This window comes from Mus pahari, chromosome 10, assembly GCF_900095145.1.
Source record: "Mus pahari chromosome 10, PAHARI_EIJ_v1.1, whole genome shotgun sequence".
Classification (NCBI taxonomy): Eukaryota; Metazoa; Chordata; class Mammalia; order Rodentia; family Muridae; genus Mus; species Mus pahari.
Window position 1 is genome coordinate 27,476,803 of NC_034599.1, and position 17,367 is coordinate 27,494,169.

The window sequence follows — 17,367 nt, forward strand, 5'->3', positions numbered from 1 at the left end:
GAGAGAGAGAGAGAGAGAGAGAGAGAGAGAGAGAGAGAGAGAGAGAGAGAGAAGAGACTCTTAGAAAATAAAAACACTCTGACCCCACCCAGAAGATAAAAATCTGTTGAATTCTCTAAAGCCAACAACACCTTCACCTCCTCTTGGTCAAGCCATGAGATGGAAGTGGATTCCTCTGGGTTCTGGAGAATGGCGGCTCTGCCAGACCTCACCTCACCAGCCTGATAGTTTTTCCAGAGCAATTCCTGCTTGATGTGCAGCCTTGAAGCTAACGTCTGCTCTCATTCATTCTCATAAGTCCTCTTAGGCTAGTCACGTTAGGGGGTGTCCCTCCTCTCCGCTCCTGGCCCTACTTCCCCCTTTCAGGGGGAGCACTCAGCCTTTCTGAAGCGTGACAGGGAACCCAGACTCACGGGGCTGCTGGGCTGCACTTTGCAACCCAGACCCAAGCTGGGCCGGCGCGGATGGGGGGGGGGGTGAGGGGGTGCAATCGGCAAGCCCCAGGCCACGGACTCAGAACCAGCCACCGCAGGGGGACGGCTGTGAAGGACTTTAATTCTTACTAAGAGGACAGCTCCTGGATCCCTTGCTCTAAAAACAGGCGCACGCACAGTGTGCGGGATCTGAGGCACAGAAAGCCGGAGAGCAAGGAGATTCCTAACCCGAGGGACAGCGAGGCGGGCCCGTTAGCTCCGGGCAGCCGGCGTCCGCAAATCGCCGGGCAGCAGCAGTAAGAAGGGGGGAAGAGAAACCGGTCTGGCTGACGTGTAAACAGGGGCTTCCATCTGGACCCGCCGGCTCAGCGGGATCCTGAGACACCCTCCCTTGCACCCTTCCACTCCCGCAACTACTCCTCCAAGTCGCTCGGGGGATCGGGGGACCCCAGCCGGAGGCGAACGCTATTCCTGCCCGCGCAGATCTCGGCCTCTGGCGTGAGGAAGCTGGCCGCCAGACTAGTGCCTGGCGCCGGGGCCAGGTCGTCTGGGTGCCGGGTGGGAACCGACCCGGCGATCTCCCGCCCGAGACTCTGCTCCGCGTCCCGGGTCCCCAGGTTTCAGCTGCCGAGTCTCGCAGCCCCTTCGGGCGGCGCAGTGAGAGCCTGCGGGATTCCACTGTGGCGCAAGGAGTGAGGGGTAGATCGCCCTGGGCGGGAAGGCTGGCCGGCCTCCTCGGAATGGGGGACTCGCCACCCGGAGGAGACGGCGCGAAGCCGGGGCGCGGAAGGAAGGGAGAGCGGCCACGTCTTCCGGGACCCCGGCGCCCAGCCCTCCCGCCGCCCCGGTCGGCCGGCGCCCCGCGCCCATTGCCCCGCCGCTTACCTTAATAGTCCCGTCCATTTGGCCAAGTCTGCAGCCGAGCCCCCCAATATTCCACACATTGACCCGGTTACAGCCTGACCTCGTAGCCCCTTCAGATTAGCCCGGCGCGGCCTCTTTGGCGCCCTGGGCCCTCTCTGAGTGCCCCCTGCGAGCGCCCTGCCCTCGCTCCCCTGTGCACGTTTGTTGTTGTAGCGGATCGAAAAAGAGACAGTTAACCGGATGAAACTTTTTTTCAGCTAATTTTGGGAAGTGACTTCACTTTGCGATCGGGGAGGAAGTCCTATCTCTCTCTCTCTCTCTCTCTCTCTCTCTCTCTCTCTCTCTCTCTCTCTCGTCTCGCCCTCTCCTCTCTCTGCTCTCTCTTGTCTTCCCTCCCCCACAACCCCTCTTCCTCTCCTCGCCCTGCTTTTCGCATCACTCGCTATATAAATATACGCGGGATGCCCAGATACATTCATGCACTGCGCACACAGGATACTTGCTCCTGGGAGATAAGAGCTGGCCAGGAACAATGACGGGGTCCACGCCCAGTATCCGCTCCCTGATTCCTGAAGTCTGCAACTCCCCCATCACCTTCCCCCCAAATCCAAAGCCAAACGCCTCTGGCCTCTTTCCTTTCCCTTGGGCCTTTGACCGAAGGTGGCCCTCCTGACTCATTCACTTTCCGTTTCTTCCCACAGATACATTCATTAATGCTTTTTCCAGCCGGAGTCAAACTTTTTTGGGGATGGGAGGAAGACGGCGAGAGAGTTTGCTAGAATAAGGGATAACCTGGCGATGCTGACCGCCAGAGGAGATTCGGATGCAGATCAAGGCAAATCTACTATTTTTAAGAAGGAAGGAAGGAAGGAAGGAAGGAAGGAAGGAAGGAAGGAAGGAAGGAAGGAAGGAAGGGAGGGAGGGAGAGAGGGAGGGAGGGAGGATGGAAGGAGAAAGAAAGGAAAAGAAAGAACGAGAAAGAAGGAAGGAAGGAAAAAGAAAGAGAAAGAAAGAAAGAAAGAAAGAAAGAAAGAAAGAAAGAAAGAAAGAAAGAAAGAAAGAAAGAAAGAAAGAAAGCAAAAGACCCGAAGAGACTTTTTGCATCTAAGCGCTGGTCTCCGGAGAGGCTCAAGCGAATTCTGGGTTCCCTCGGACCTGACCTGTCAAGGGTGTGACTCAATACCTCAAGCATTGTTAGCAGAGAGATGCCCATGCTTTGGCGCGCCTCAACTCTGGACAGCCCTCTAAGGAAGTAGACCAGCCACAACCTAGGCTTCTTGAGTTAAATTGTCTCACCTATCCGGACCGACGGCCCAAGACCTTCAATACCATCGCAGCCCCCAAGGAACTGACATCAGGGCGAGCTTGCCCCCCACACTATGCAGCAGAACCCGGGAGCGCGGCGAGCCGTGGCTCAGCAGAGACCCCACCTTGGATGAGAACGGGAGGTCTAAGGGTCCAAGCTAGGGACTGTCATTCCCACCCAGCGGGGCCAGCTTTACCGGCTCGGATCTTTCTGCTATCCCCTGCCTCCCCTGCTGGACCCAGGAGCTCTCTAGTTAAGGCTTCTCTGGGGTATCGGCGCTGGCGGCCTGACTCCCATCACCCAGACTTCAAAAAACAGGTTACCTTTTTCCACGCTCTTCAGACCACGCTGTGGACTTTCTCACTATTATTTAAGAGTCCTCCCGGGAAAAGAGGGGGAAAAAAAATCCAGAGCAGATCCGAATAAATTGGAAAGAAAAAAAATCAAAAGGGTGTCCACGGCAGCAAGAAGGTGACTTATTAATTCTTTATTTCTTCAGGAGCAATTGCGCTCGCTTGCCTCCCTCCCTCCCCCCTCCCCCCTATCCAAATTAGTCTCATCAATTCAGCTCCAATTTGGGGTTCGAATACAGACACCGGTCTGAACGTGACCAGACCTGGAGTGGCGGTGCAGCCTGCCAGCAATTGAGACTCGGTTTACTGTGGGGGGTGGGGTGGGGGCCGGGCCCACTCCCCCTCCTCCTGTCTGCTTCTCAATCCAGGGGTCTGCTCCGGGGCTCCCCTGGGACCGCCACATCTGGTTACCGCTAGCGGGGTCAGTCCCCCCCTTTGCCTGGGGCCACCAGTTCTGGAGTTCAATTAAAAGAAATCAGGCTTAACCCTTTCCTGCCTGCGGCCGGGCTGCCCGCCCTCTTGCTCTTCCCTTCAGCTTTTCCACATGCTTTCCAGAGAGGAAAGAGGTTAAAGGGAAAGGAAGAATGAATTACATCCTTTCAAACCCCAAATTGTTTCCTTTTCAGCCCAGACACTCAAACGACAACAACGTAGCTTTCAGGAGGGTGCACCCAGGCTATACTGAGCCTCTTGCTGTCCGAAAGGAGTGTTTACTTCTCCCCGCAGAGGGTCTCCTTCCAGGCACTGGACAGTTACAAAGGCTACAAATAGCCAATCCACGTTTAATCACCACGCCCCCACCCCCACCCCAAGGGCCAAGTAGCAGACAATCACCAGGTTTCCCTTTTCAACTTCTGTTGATCTGGCAAATGACAGTCACCTTCATTGCTGAATAACACTCACTGGAATAATTCACTTGGAACATCCCCTAACTTCATTGAGCCCAATTCCTTCTCAACAAGAATTCTTGTTCAACAAGAATCCGGATAAAAATGAAAGATTTGAACCCCCACCTCAGCTAGGGAGTATTTTGTTTGTTTGTTTGTCTCTGCCTGCAAAACAGACACTGAAGCAGTTTCACAACTTTAGGGCATGGGGGCACTGGCATAGGCTTCCCCTGGGCATGACAGGCTTAGGCATCATTGCAATTTATTGGCATTTTACCAGGGACCCCTCCATCAGAACCTGTTCTCCATTCACAGGGTTCTCCACACAGAAGAAGGCACTGTACCCCAGTTTGGAACAGATCTGGGATAGAATGTCGGATTCCTCCCATCCCGTGTTGTTGCTCTGGTGGGCGAGTTTGCCCGCTTATGTAACTCTGGGGATGGTGCTCCACTCGATCCTCCTGGCTCTCTTTTAAATCCCGAAGGGGGGAAAAGCCCTAACCAAACACAACAGTAAACAAGTCTGCCCTGTTTAATGTGGTTACCACCAGACATCTGGAAAGATGGTTTGATCCTGGAAGCTCACATTGTTTTCATGAGCAGCCAAAGAGAATATTTTGAATGTTTGCATTGAGACAAATTGATAGAGAGCCTGCGGTGAGGCCTGCTGCAAATGAAAACTGTCTTGTGCCAGAGAGGGCAGGTCCCTCCCCTTCTCTTGCTTCTAACTCCCCTTCCCTTTCCTATCCCCCACCCCTTTCTGGCTCTCCCAGGCTCTTCTCTTCCCCGCGTACCCGTCCAGCTCAGGAATGGCAGCCCCTGCCCACACAGTGGTGCACGCCCTCTTTCCTGGCGCTCTGAGGACTGTGGGCTTCACTCTTTCCCAGACTGGGCAGGGCTGGGGGTTGGGAGTTGGTACCAGTACCTTTGCTGCTATTCCACCAGCCCATTCTTGATTTTCAAATCAGGGGAAGCTCAGTGCCGAAGAAGCCAGGCTAAATATTTTTTTTAAAGGTACAATCTGGAAAAAAAAATTCCAACAACAAAGCATCCTGGCACACGTTTCTAAGTTGTATAGAAGACACATACACTTAGGTGAATAGTTAAGAAACATTTGACTTTAGCGTTTTCATTAAAGCACTGATGAGATGACTTGCTTCTTTATACACTTGACAATTTCAAAGTCCTGCTTCCCCAGGGAAGGAAACGGCCGACAAAACGTGTCTTGGCTCGCTCAATGTCAGCCCTTTTGACCGGGTCAAGACTTTCCGGACACAAGCTTCCTGGGCTCCTTTGGTCCTAGCCTGGGACGGGAGTGGGAGGACAGGACGAGCCCGATCCCTGGGGTGCCTCCGGACCAGATGACATCTGGGTCATTTGAAGTTCCTAAAGATGCCAGGTCTGGCAAAGAGTCTCTGGCAGAGCTTTCCCTCTTGCGTTCTCTTCTCCCACCGATTCAGAGGGTATCTCACTGGCAAAGCAGGAGGGGAAGAGGTGGAGGAGGAGGTGGGGGAAGGGGAAGGGTTGGCAGGCGAACGCCAAAACTCCAGACTGCACAACTGCAGCTTCAAGTGTCTGGCCTCTCGCTCGAGGCCATAATTAATTTGAGATTTATTTTTATTGGAGAACTCGAGTCTCGTCTGACCTTAGCCAAACAAGGCAGCTTGAGCCGCCCCTGGATGCGCTTGAATGCTGGGGAATATTTCTGCAGGAAGGCTCTGCAGGAGCGCCTGCTTTGAATTTGTTTCTCAGACTTCATCCACTCACAGATTGAAGGAAGATTTAGAGCCTCTGTTCGCCTTGCCCGCTCCCCTCACTAGTTCTTGCCTTAGCACCGACCCTGTTCAAAACTCTACGTGGGAGGCCGCAGCGCCTGCAGAGCCGNGGGGGGGGGGGGAGGCAGACCAGGAGAGTCTCAGAGACCCGAGACAATTGGAAGCCGAACCCCCAGACCACTCGGCGTCGTGGAGAAAACCCCAAGGGAGTCGAAGGCTGACCAGAGAGTGCAGGATGACAGGAGGTGGAGACCAGCCGGGTGTCTTGACCCCCATCCAGTGGCGGCGCCACCATGATGGGGACTATGGAGGTCGCGGGTGGGTTCAGCTTCTGGAATCTCAGCCAACCCGACCTCCCAGTAGCCCCATACAATATCCTCTCCAAATACGGACCAGTATCCTTGAAGCGTAGCTTCAGGACTTACATCCTAGAAACTTATGGACAGTATCATATCCCTGTGCAGGTTCCGGACCCAGCAGCCTCCCTTTGAGTGAGTAAAGGAGAAGAAGGATGTCACCACCAAAAGCAGCAATGGCAGAATCCTCAGGCTGATAGAGTGGAGAACAGAAAGAGAACCCTGTCAGGCTTGTGCAGGTGTATGTGTGTGTATCAGATCTCAAGGAAATCCCCATTTGATGGAATAGGAATGTCAGTACTATGGCTAGAATTGGACAGAATTATTGCACTGGGTCTTCTGGTCTTCTCCATCCACCTCCTAATTCAGATTCCGTGTGTGTGAAAGTTTAGGCTGGACCACTGGATTCCCCTGGACTCTTAACCTTTCTGAGTCAGTGTCCCTCTCTGCGAAATGGCCACAGACTGGGATGCATCTAAAAGGGCTATGGTGGACATGAATGTTAGAATGTCTTTGTCAGTCAGTATACTCTCCTTAGTGTCTGTGTCTTGAACTTGCTCTCTTACAAACAAACACAATGATCAGGACAGGGCCTGGCAAAGGGAGGCAGATGTCAATAGCTAGGGCATCCAGAACTGCATACCCAGCATCTTGAACTGTCACCTAGGGTCCTCCGTCTTTTTCTCTAATTCCTTCCATCCCCACCCTGAAAAGGGCTCTCCTTGAGGACCAGGTCTGAGCCCTCAGTCTGTAGTAATGGGCTTCCAGAGACTGGTGGAGAGGTCCCCTTGTTCCTTAGGGCAGGGCTCTCAGCTCCTGATTCCCTGGGGCCAGGTCGCCTGGGCTCCCCTTGTTTGTCAACAACCCTGAGCTGGTGCAGACAGAGAACAGCAAGGGCTTGGCAGTTTGTGCCCCTCTGGCAAATGGTCGGTGAAGGAAGCCTGCAGAACAGACCGAAGATTGTCCTGCCACGCAGAACTTTGACCAACATCAATGAACTCCTTTGTGCAACAATACAAACTTTGTGGCTGCTGAAAAATCCATTTTCCCCCTTGAAAAGAGCTCCTGCGGCAAGCGGCTCCTGCGGCAGCCCACAGCTCTCCCAGGGCCTCTTTGCCCACCCCAGGCTGGTTTGCTACTCTGTCCTGGACCAGCTTGTTTTCTCCATGACCCTTAACCCTGGGTCAGACCCTGGTTTTTCCCCTTGCCCTTTGGAGAGTTATTATCCCTGAGATCCTGGGCTGGAAAGAGGCTGCAGCCCAGACAGAATGAAGGCCATTTAGAACACTGTATGTAAGGCTGGAAGAGCCTCTGGGCTTGGCTTCTTTGCTGGGAGAGGTGGGGGTAGGAGCTATACCTCTGCAAAACTGGAGCCCAGAGCCCTGCCTGGCCCAGTCTGATCTCATCGTTTACTGTGGTGGCACCTCTTGGGAGCCATCTGTCCATCTCTGCAAGGGCTAATTATTGACATGGTTTTACTCCAGTTTCTCCCCTACCCCTCCCATCCTTGTTTAGTCACTCCTGGACTCTTTCTGAAGAGAAAGCCACTGCTTCAGACAGCAGGTAGACTGAGAGAGAAGCCGCTTTCCACTGCCAACAAGTTTCTGAGGTGTTAGACAGGTAATTAGTGCTTGCTCCTTAGACCTAAGAAACCTATACTGAAGATGTTCTGGAAGCAGGAGGATGCTAGGTCTGGGTGTGTGGGCAGGGCACTTGGGGAGGGACTTCAGGATGAAGGAAGGAGCCCAGTTTTAAAAGAGGCACCTTTGCAACCTCCTTGAGTCTTTCGTCCTCCACCAGGTTCTTGGCTGTGCAAAATAAGACCCAGTTTCTACTCTGGGTAAGGCCATTCAGTGTACACTCCCCACCCCATCCCACCCGCCAGGGATTTTTCACTGAACGTGTAACCCAGATGTCCCAGTCTGGGTTTGTTTACATTCTTGGGAACGGTTGTGGAAAGGGGAAAACAACCCCTTCGATGAGCTGTCAAATACAGCAATCTGAGCCTTTGAGGGATGGGCCCTCTAGGTGGGTTTGAAGGTTGAGCAGGTCGACCCAGAAAAAAAAAAAAAAAAGAAAAAAACATTGGGTCCATGTACTTGCACATAGCCACACACATGTTCATGTGCACACACCCATCACATTGCGCATGCAATAAGCACCCTGTCTCCCCAAAGTGTTGCCCTGATGACAGAAAAGCCAAGACTTCACTCTTTTTTTTTTTTTTTTTTTCCTGGATAAAGGAGGACCAGATCAAAGGTCTGGAGTAGAGGTGGGAGAGAGTTATGTGCAGATTACTGCCTGCTTAAAGATGCTGTCTCCTCTTACCTTGATGTCAGAGGACATGTCAGGGACTGTCTGAAACATCTTGTGCTAAAGAGGAAGCACCCTCAAGGCTCCAAAAGCAACCTAAGTAGGAAAAAATACAAGCATCTCAGAGTGTAGTGAAGGCTAGACCAGGAAAAAATACAAGTGTAGTGTATCAGAGTGTAGTGAAGGCTAGACCAGGAAAAAATACAAGCATCTCAGAGTGTAGTGCAGGCAAGACCAGGAAAAAAATAAAAGCATCTCAGAGTGTAGTGAAGGCGAGACCAGAAAAAAATACAAGCATCTCAGAGTGTAGTGAAGGCTAGACCAGGAAAAAATACAAGCATCTCAGAGTGTAGTGAAGGCGAGACCAGCTCCAACTAGAGAAGGCAATGGGGGCTGGTCTGGTCCCATGAGGAGCCTCTAGGGACTCTCTGCCTCTGCCTATAGAATTTCAGGCCAGGAGACCCTGAGGCCTGAACCAGCTCTCTCTTAGTGCAAACCAGACGCTGCAGGCTTCACAAGGGCTTGAGGGGTTTCCCGCCTGGGGTTTTGAGGAGTGAGTGCATCCTGGTTAGAGGACAGAGAGGATCGTCCTTGGGAAGTGGAGAGCTGTCAGTCAGCAGAGAACAGATCATAAGACAGTAACCATAGGCCCTGGAGCAGAGATCTTCTTGGCTCTCCCACCTCCTTACCACTAAGTCAGGCTGGTGGCAGACACTTTTTCCTTCCAGGGTATGGTTGCCTCAGGGAAGAAGGCTCGGCTCTGAGGTCTGTGGAGGCCCCGTTCCGATGATCTAACATCTCCCTCTTTTGAAAGAAAGCACGTCTGCAGCACAGCCCAGGATGGTGGGTGCCTGCCTACCTGCCTACCTGCCGGTTTTCAGGGCCAGAGGAGGTGGTTTCTTAGGTCAGAATCCACAGGCTGGAGAAGCAACGCCACCTAGGGTGTCAGGTGCCTCTGCCTGTGAGGGCCTGTCCTCTGCTTTAAGACTGGGGGCTGCCTCCTCTTCCCCCCTTTCCTCCCTTCTCTGAAACCACCCTTAACAAGGCCATCCCGCAGCTTTTCCAGCAGCCAATGTGTTTCTGATAAAGTACTTTTCTCCCTCCTAACAAACTCCAGCTTTTTTGACTCCTGAAGCCACAACACAGGCACTCACTACTTCAGGGACTAGGTAACTGTTCTCTGGCTCCTGCGTTTCCCTTGCTGATTCAAACCTTGGAGCTTCTTTCTTCACTCTCCCCATTTTCTCTGAACACCAGTGCATGGAGGGAAAAAGAAATGAACAGGAGGAAGAGATGCACCAGGGCACCAGGGCAGTCAAGAGAGGGAGGAAGGGAGGGAGGGAGGGACAGCTGGACAGAGGGACGGAAAGAAGAAGGGAGGGACTCTCAGAGGGGCAGGAGCCAGTAGATGCCAGAGGACACTCACCTTAAAAGTCACCCTTACCAACAAAGCCGAGAGTTCTAGGATGTCCTGGCTGTGGATGCAACAGTATTCTATGACCCAGCTCTGGGGAACTTTGACAATAAAGAATTAAGCCTGGTGGTCCTTCTTTGCTTAGATGCAGCTTCTGCTCAGGCATACCCAAACCTCTGCTGCAGTCGCCAGAATTTTCACAGCAGCCTTCCTAGCTCTGTGCATCACCCACCACCACCACCACCACCACCACCACCTCTTCCTCCTCTGGCTTTCCCCCTCCGGTAATTTGATTTCCGGTTTCTTATCAATATTTCAACTGCTGTCTGACAGAATTGTTCTAAAAAGACAGCCACCCATCTGTCCCCAGCTGCCTTTCCAGAACCCTCCCGATGTTACCAGGAAATCTCTAGGAATACTTAGAAACCACACAGCATCACACACAGACACACAGACTAAGGAACCCAGGCTGAACACTTCTGGGAAAGTTTGTATTGCTGTGTAAATAATGGCTCTCCAGACTTGGCATTCTAGTAGTACACACACTCATGCCCATTCAGGCTCCTGTTTTCCCACTTGCCCCTTATCTGATCCCCCTCAGGAATACATTCTCCGGCTACCTTCTCTTTCAGAGCTGGGTAAAATACAGCCATCACAGAGATACCTCTATGTGGAGTCTTTTCTCAGGAGCTCAGGCATTGAAAAGCACTCACTAACAAGTTGTTTTGACCTCAACTTCTGTTTTCTTGGGATTCAAAATGTTACTCATTTCTTCTCTTTTCCCCCTGTGGAAGGGCCTTGGACAGGGCTCAGGTTTCAGAGACCTTGGTCTGATCAGAAGCCTTCCCCTGCCCCCAACAGGCCATTCCCCAAGGATGCCTGGCAATATGGTCCAGTTGCTTTTGTATAATGGGCTGGGCAGATTTCACATTTCTTACACTCCCCTTCAAGAGTCTCCAAGGGGAACTTCTCACCTGGCCTGCCTGGATGCTCTTAGGGACCACAGTCATGAGTCTTAGATTTTTAGTTAGGTATCTGGCCAAAGGCAGGGGCAACAGAGAGTGGAGATGGAGGCATAGCAATTTGTAAAAATAGCAGCAGGCGCACACACTTTTGTGCTGGTCCTTCTCTTCCTTCTGGAGTGCCCAGATTCCTGGAAGCTTTGGTTCTGGAATCTTTACAAAGCTAGTTTAGTATCCTTCCTCTCAACTCCCTGCTTTCCCTACAGACTCTGGACATTTCTAACCAAAAGACATGGGACAGAATTCCATTTCAAGAGAAAGCATATTTTATCTGCCCAGATCTGCCTGTGTGGGGGGCTCTGCTCAAGACTGGAGGGCGTTATTCATTATTTCCTTCTCAACAATATCCCGATTTTCTCTCCCATCCCTCCCCCAAAGCGCCACATATTGAAACATTTTGCTCCTTAATAAGAGCAGACCCAAGAGCTAGAAGGTGAAAGGCCAGGCTGGGACTGGTGACTGGAGCAGCCCCCGGGATCCTTGCCCACAACCACGTTGCCCCTCCCTACACATTCCTGACTGTAGCTTAGGAAAACAAGACCTAGGAGGAAGGGAGGGGGTTAACGGCCCAGAGCCTCAGTCCCTGGAATTCTGCTCTTAGGATTCTTGGGGAGATGTCTTCTTTCCCAAAGGGATAGCATACTATTTCAAACAACGGTCAATAGAAGTTACTGTCTACACGTACATCCCGTGTTCTTAAAGATAAGCTTTCTTCAGGAAAGTAGAGAGGTCTGAGGGGCTTCAGGTGTTCTGAGGAAGTGAGGGCCAAATAAATTGTTTAGTGCCTTACCACCCCTGATTGGTCCCTCACTCACCCTCCCTCCTCCTATTTATTTATCTATTTCTAGATTTTTTTTTTTTTTTTCAGGATTGATAGTAGGGGCTGGACCTAGGGCTGGGCAAGTGCTCTATATCAAAGCCTTCTTTTCACTTTTAATTTGGAGACAGGTTGTCATTAAGTTGTCCAGGCCAGTCTTGAACTTGAGATCCTCCAGTGCAAGCCTCCCAAGATCACAGGTTTGTTACCAGCCCCCACCTTTTTAAAAGGGAGACTAGTAAGAGGTCACTGACTTACCGTTCAGTGGTCCTCAACCTTCCTCATGCTGTGACCCTTCAGTACAGTTCCCTATGATGTTCTGACTCCAACTGTAAAACAATTTCGATTTACCTCATAGCTGTAATTTTGCTGCAGTTATGAATTGTAATGTAAATATCCTGCTACGTAGGCTATGTGATATGCGACCTCTGTGAAAGAGTTATTTACCCCCACCCGAGGGATCTCGATGCACAAGTTGAGAACCACAGCTCTAAACTCTTTCTTCTTTGTGTTTTCTGTATAGTCTCGAGGCTGTACTCATTGACAGAAATATCTCTTGGATGTTTTTCTCCTTATTCTCTCATGAGCATCCTGAAGGAAGTCCCAGAGCTAATTTTGTTCGAAGGTGAGTAGCTAGTAGCCACACAAATGCATACAGGTATAGAAAAGGCAACAATTACCTTTAACTAACTATCTATCTTTTAACCAATAACTAAAGAGAAGAATGGGAAATGACCCAGATCATCACATTTGTGCTGACAGCAAAGCTTTTTCTGAGTGGTTCTGTCTCATAGTCTGCTTTGCAGCGAGAGTGCCAGGTATCGACCGACCCTGTCACTTGCTTCATTTATACACAGGTGGCTTAACCATGGACCTGCAATGGTTCCATATCCAAGCTGATGGGGGTGCTACCTGTTCTAGGCTCTGTAACAAAGCCTTGATGTTTGTGACTTAGTCCCTTCTATTCCTGTGATTTCCTCGAATGGATATCCATTCTCACAGTAGCAAGAAAAAAAAAATCTGTGGTCTAAGAAAACGTATGAGCAGATAATGAACAGAGAGCTTTCTAGAGCTCCCTTCAGATAGGCTTTCCGGATATGAACATGCACCTGAAGCCTGGTGTTTATGTGATGTGTGTGTGTGTGTGTGTGTGTGTGTGTGTGTGTGTGTGTGTGTGTTTATATCTGTACACAAATCCGTACACAAATTTGTAGTAGCTGACAGAGGCCAGAGCGAGTGGGAAAGGTGGACAGGAAGACTCATTAAAGCCAGCTGGTACTTTCACGTCTTCTAAAGAAGGACATAGAGTTGTCACTGGCCACTTGTCTTCTATCAAGATGCTTCCCTGGCCTGTAGACTTTCTACAGAGAGTCTAGAAAGCAATGCTGACTCAGAGGTCAGGAGAGGAGGGGGGAGCTGAAGGTTGGCAGACAGGGGAAAGGAGCGGAAATCTGGGTGGTACGCTGCGGTCCATCCAGCAGTCCTGTGATTCTGGGCAAGGCAACTAGGACTCAGATTCCTTTCCTGGCAAGTGATGCTGATGTGCTTCCACGATCACGCAATGTGGTCCAATCTCAATACACTATGTTCTCTGTGAGAGTGCTGAACCTGGAGAAGGCTATAGATAGATGATCAGCAAAATCAACATTCTGAGGTCTTAAGACATTTACATCCTGGTCTTGATTCTGCTCCTAATTCTGGTGTTCTTGATGAAGTTGTGTCACTTCAGAATTTACATAGTGATCCCTAGATATTTAAAGGACTCCAGAGCGCGAAGGTCTTTAGTAGACAGGGCCTTTAAAGGGGGTCATACAGTAAAAGCTAAAGTCATGCAGGTGGGCTCTAATCCAATATGGTCAGTCTTTCTAAAAAGAGGAACCTAGGACCTGGGGAAGACAGAACCCGGAGAAAAGACTTTGGGATGAGGCAGAAGGATGATGTCATTTTTCTAGCCAAGGAAAGAGACCAGCCCTAACAGATCCTTGATCTTGGGTTTCCACTGCCTAGAAGGGTGAGCAAATATATATCTGTTGTTTAACCAACCCACTCCAGTCTTTTGTATGATGGGTCTAGCAAAGATTGTTGCATTTCCCATGCTTTAGTTCCTCCAAGCAAGTCAAAGGGACATGACAAGGTGGACCACTTGTTTATCTTTTCTGGGGTCTACTGACACATCAGTACTGGCTTATTGTACACTGACATGATTGATGCTTATGTGCTAGCTACCTAGGTTCCATGTTTGGGGTTCTTTCCTACCCAAAATAAAATCCAAAGCCACATTTGTTTCTATATCTTTCACAGTTTTTTTTCCTAACCTTTCTCTTTTAAGGTTGGGGAAAGAGGGAAGTCGCTTCTTGTTCTTTGAACACACAACTTCAGATTTCAAAAGGAAAACAACAAAGAGGTACGCTCCACGTCTCACAGTTTTTGAAGCCTCTTGTGGTCCTTGACAGACTGCAAGTGTAGACTAAGTTTCTAGATATTTCAGGGCCAGAGAAGGATGGGAAATCTGGGGAGAGAAGGGGGGACGGGAGCAATGCCAAAACCAAAGTCTAATGAAAGAGTGGTTGGTCGGGGGTCTTTTTTGCATCCTAGGACACATATGTGACCTGGATGGACCTTTGATCCCCATCATATATAGCCTGGCTCACCCCCCCCCTCCTTGGCATGCTGATGTATATTCTCAGTGGATAAAAGGGTTTGGAGAAGGCTAGTAGTAGGTACACAATTAGGGAGCTGATGGGGCAAAGGATCTCTATGTGACCAGGAGCAATTAAGCTGGCCTTCAAGGCTAGCAGACTCCCTTTCAGCCTATAGATAAAATATGCAGGGTTTGCCAATGGACAAGGAGGAGTTAGAGTTACTGGGTACAGTGTATTGGGGCAAGAAGGCGAAGATTTCATCTGCTGTACCTTCAGTCCACCAGCAAGTTTTTCTTCTGAAGTTCATGTCTGTATAGATATCAATTATTAATAATTAATTTTATTAGGTAATCCATGGTACCTGTTCTAGGTTAAACCTTCACGGCTCTGTATCAAATCTGTAGCATTTCTCAGGTTGCTGGGATGTATTTTGTATGCATGCCTACCTCTGTATAAAATTTTGGAATGAATCTTTTTCAATCATTCCAGTATAATTCCAGAAAAACTTGCTTTTTCTGACTGAATGGAGCAGTCGGTTTATTCATTTTTGTAGGTGTGTTTGGAGGGAGGGGCAGTCAGTAGAAAGTTCCTGAGCAGTATCGCTATGTCATCACAGAGAAGGTAAAGGATTGCAAAGTCTATGTTATCTTTGCTCCATCAATCAGGCCTTACTCAAGCCTGAAGAGGAAGAAAGAGAAGAGAATTAAAAGAAAGCACTAGGTTCAGGACCTTTCGTAGGGAAGGTTCACCATGCCTAAGTGGTCATCGGCAACTTTAAAGGATTCAAAGCTTAAGGACACAAAGTGAGGAAAATGGTCCACCCATTGCAGCTCTGATGTAGATGGTTGCACTCATTGGAATTCAAACAGGTTTGGGGGCACATGCTCCAGAGCCACAGAGCCACAGAGTACACCCACCGTAGCCACTCACAACAGACAGCAGAGCTGTCCAAACATAGATGCATATTATTTGTCTCTGCCCTTCCTTCTTGAGCTCAAGGAGGATGGGTGGAGAAAAAGAAACAGAAAACCTGTGTAGAAGCAACCCAATGCCAGTTATATTTAACATGGAAGTCTCTTGGGTTGGTAGGAGTGGGAAGTCCATTGGATGACAGTAAGATATGTACAATATCCCTGATACAAATATCTGAGGAGATTCTGTAGAGATCCACTAGGTAAGTTGGATCCACCATCTTCCAGAAAGATAAGATGGCGTACAATTAGTTTCCTGATCAAACATTGGTCATTGTTATCACTTTGGTGGGCCTCAGCTTTAAGAGACAGGGGTGCCGATGGGTGGGTGGGGTGGGGGTGGGAGCACTGGGTCCCAGACAGAGCACTGTCACTTAGTACTCCTTCATTGTATGTCACAGCTGAACACAAAACAATGTGACCCACTTAACACAATAAACATTGGGACTCACAGCCTTGAGAGCCCCTCCGAGGGAAGCTGGCTCCCCTAGATAAGAGATCAAGCGTGGACGACTTGCTTTCATTTTCTTGATGTATATTTTTAAATCACATTTTGTGAACTCTGTGTCTCTTAGATTTGGGGGTGAGGGAAAGGGGTGGGGGGCATATGTTTTTATCCAAATCCTGCTTCTTTTTAAAATGATCAGTCTTGGGTGTGACACGTTTGCTGCAAAATGGTGTGCTGGGGACTTAGGAAAGAAAAAGAGGGGAGAGAGAGGGGTTAGATTTCAATCTCTCCATCTAGCAAGCTACTTCTCGGGGAGATGGCATTTTCGAGTTGGGTATACCTTACCAAAACTGTCCAGAAGGAAAAGTGGACTGTGGAATGGCTCTTGAAATGATCTCTTCTTCCATGATGTAAGCCCCATCCCCATCTTTCATTCTTTCTCCCCAAACTCCTGCCTAAGAGTGAGTGGGCTCCTGTCAGAGCATGTGTGATTGTAAATAGAGCCAGGACAACCTGGCCTTTATTAACGGAACTGGTCACCCACCCCCTCTGGCTGGCTTTTTCCTGAGAGGTCCACATACTGTCCTTGTTAACTAATGTTTTATCTAAACGACCCCCAACGCGGAACCCTCAGAACCACAGAGCCAGACGAGGATCCAAGGGTGGTTCTACCTGCAATCTTGGGGCGCCCGACACCCCACTCTGGTTTTACGTGCTTCTACCCCTAGATGATCCCAGTGTGCAGTCAGGGAGCAGGGCTAGGTGGCCTCAACGTGCTAAGGAAGGGATCTTCACGACAAAAACCTGGCACTTGACTGGAGGGATTTCCTCCAGTGGACGGCAAGGGTGGGTGCCGGTCACAGTTTTCAGTTGGGCACTCTTTTTTTCCATTTGGAACCAAACTTAAATTTGGTTTGTGTTTCTAGAAGAGAAATGAGCCCTGGCGGTGGGGCCCAGAAGTCAGCCAGATGATAAGCACTTGCAATCTTGAGGACTTATCTCCGCCTGTATCTGGCGTTCTTGCATTTATAAAGTAAATCGGGAAATCTCACCACAGCAGGCTTTCCTGTGGAGGCTGGCATTTCCTGCCCTCCCCGGTGGGGACAGGAATGGAGGGAACACAGAGCTGAAGCTCTGGCCTTCACTTTTCACTTCCCTTGTAATTGCTTGACTGCTGCAGGAAAAGTGGAAGCCGCCAAGTCCCACAATGCACTGGGCTGGAACTATGGAGGCAGACATACTGTGTATACACAGCATTCGTACACACAATGTAAGAAGAAACATCCTAACTACTCATTTTAGCACACATACACACGCACACACCCAGCAAGTACACTTAGCATATATGGGAATATATACATGTGTTGCTTGGGGAAACCATTAATATTCATCAATGAAACTGACCTGCTGTTGAAAAACTGCCATTAAATTGCTTAAAGTTAAATTACATTTTAATACATGGGGGAAACAATTTAAAATCCATGATTAAACTTTTTTTTCTCCCGAGACCGGGATGTCATTATATAGCTCTGGCTGTCCTGGAACTCAGAGATCTCTACCTGTCTGTGCCTCCCAAGTGCTGGGATTAAAGATGTGTGCCACCCACAGTCATCTATAGGATGGAACACAGGGCCCCCAATGGAGGAGCTAGAGGAATTACCCAAGTAGCTGAAGGGGTCTGCAACCCTATAGGTGGAACAACAATATGAACTAACCAGTACCCCCAGAGCTCGTGTCTCTAGCTGCATATGTAGCAGAAGATGGC

At 49.8% G+C, this 17,367-nt stretch overlaps 1 protein-coding gene across 1 annotated transcript in view; it reads right to left on the bottom strand.

Annotated features, from left to right (window-relative positions):
- Positions 1-1,626, bottom strand: part of Fli1 (Fli-1 proto-oncogene, ETS transcription factor) — a 120,037-nt gene extending 118,411 nt beyond the window's left edge. Inside the window, exon 1 of the mRNA XM_021206247.2 lies at positions 1,320-1,626. Within this exon, the coding sequence (XP_021061906.1) occupies positions 1,320-1,337 (18 nt within the window). The 5' untranslated portion in view covers positions 1,338-1,626. The remainder of the gene's footprint in view (positions 1-1,319) is intronic.
- Between the last annotated feature and the right edge of the window lie 15,741 nt (positions 1,627-17,367).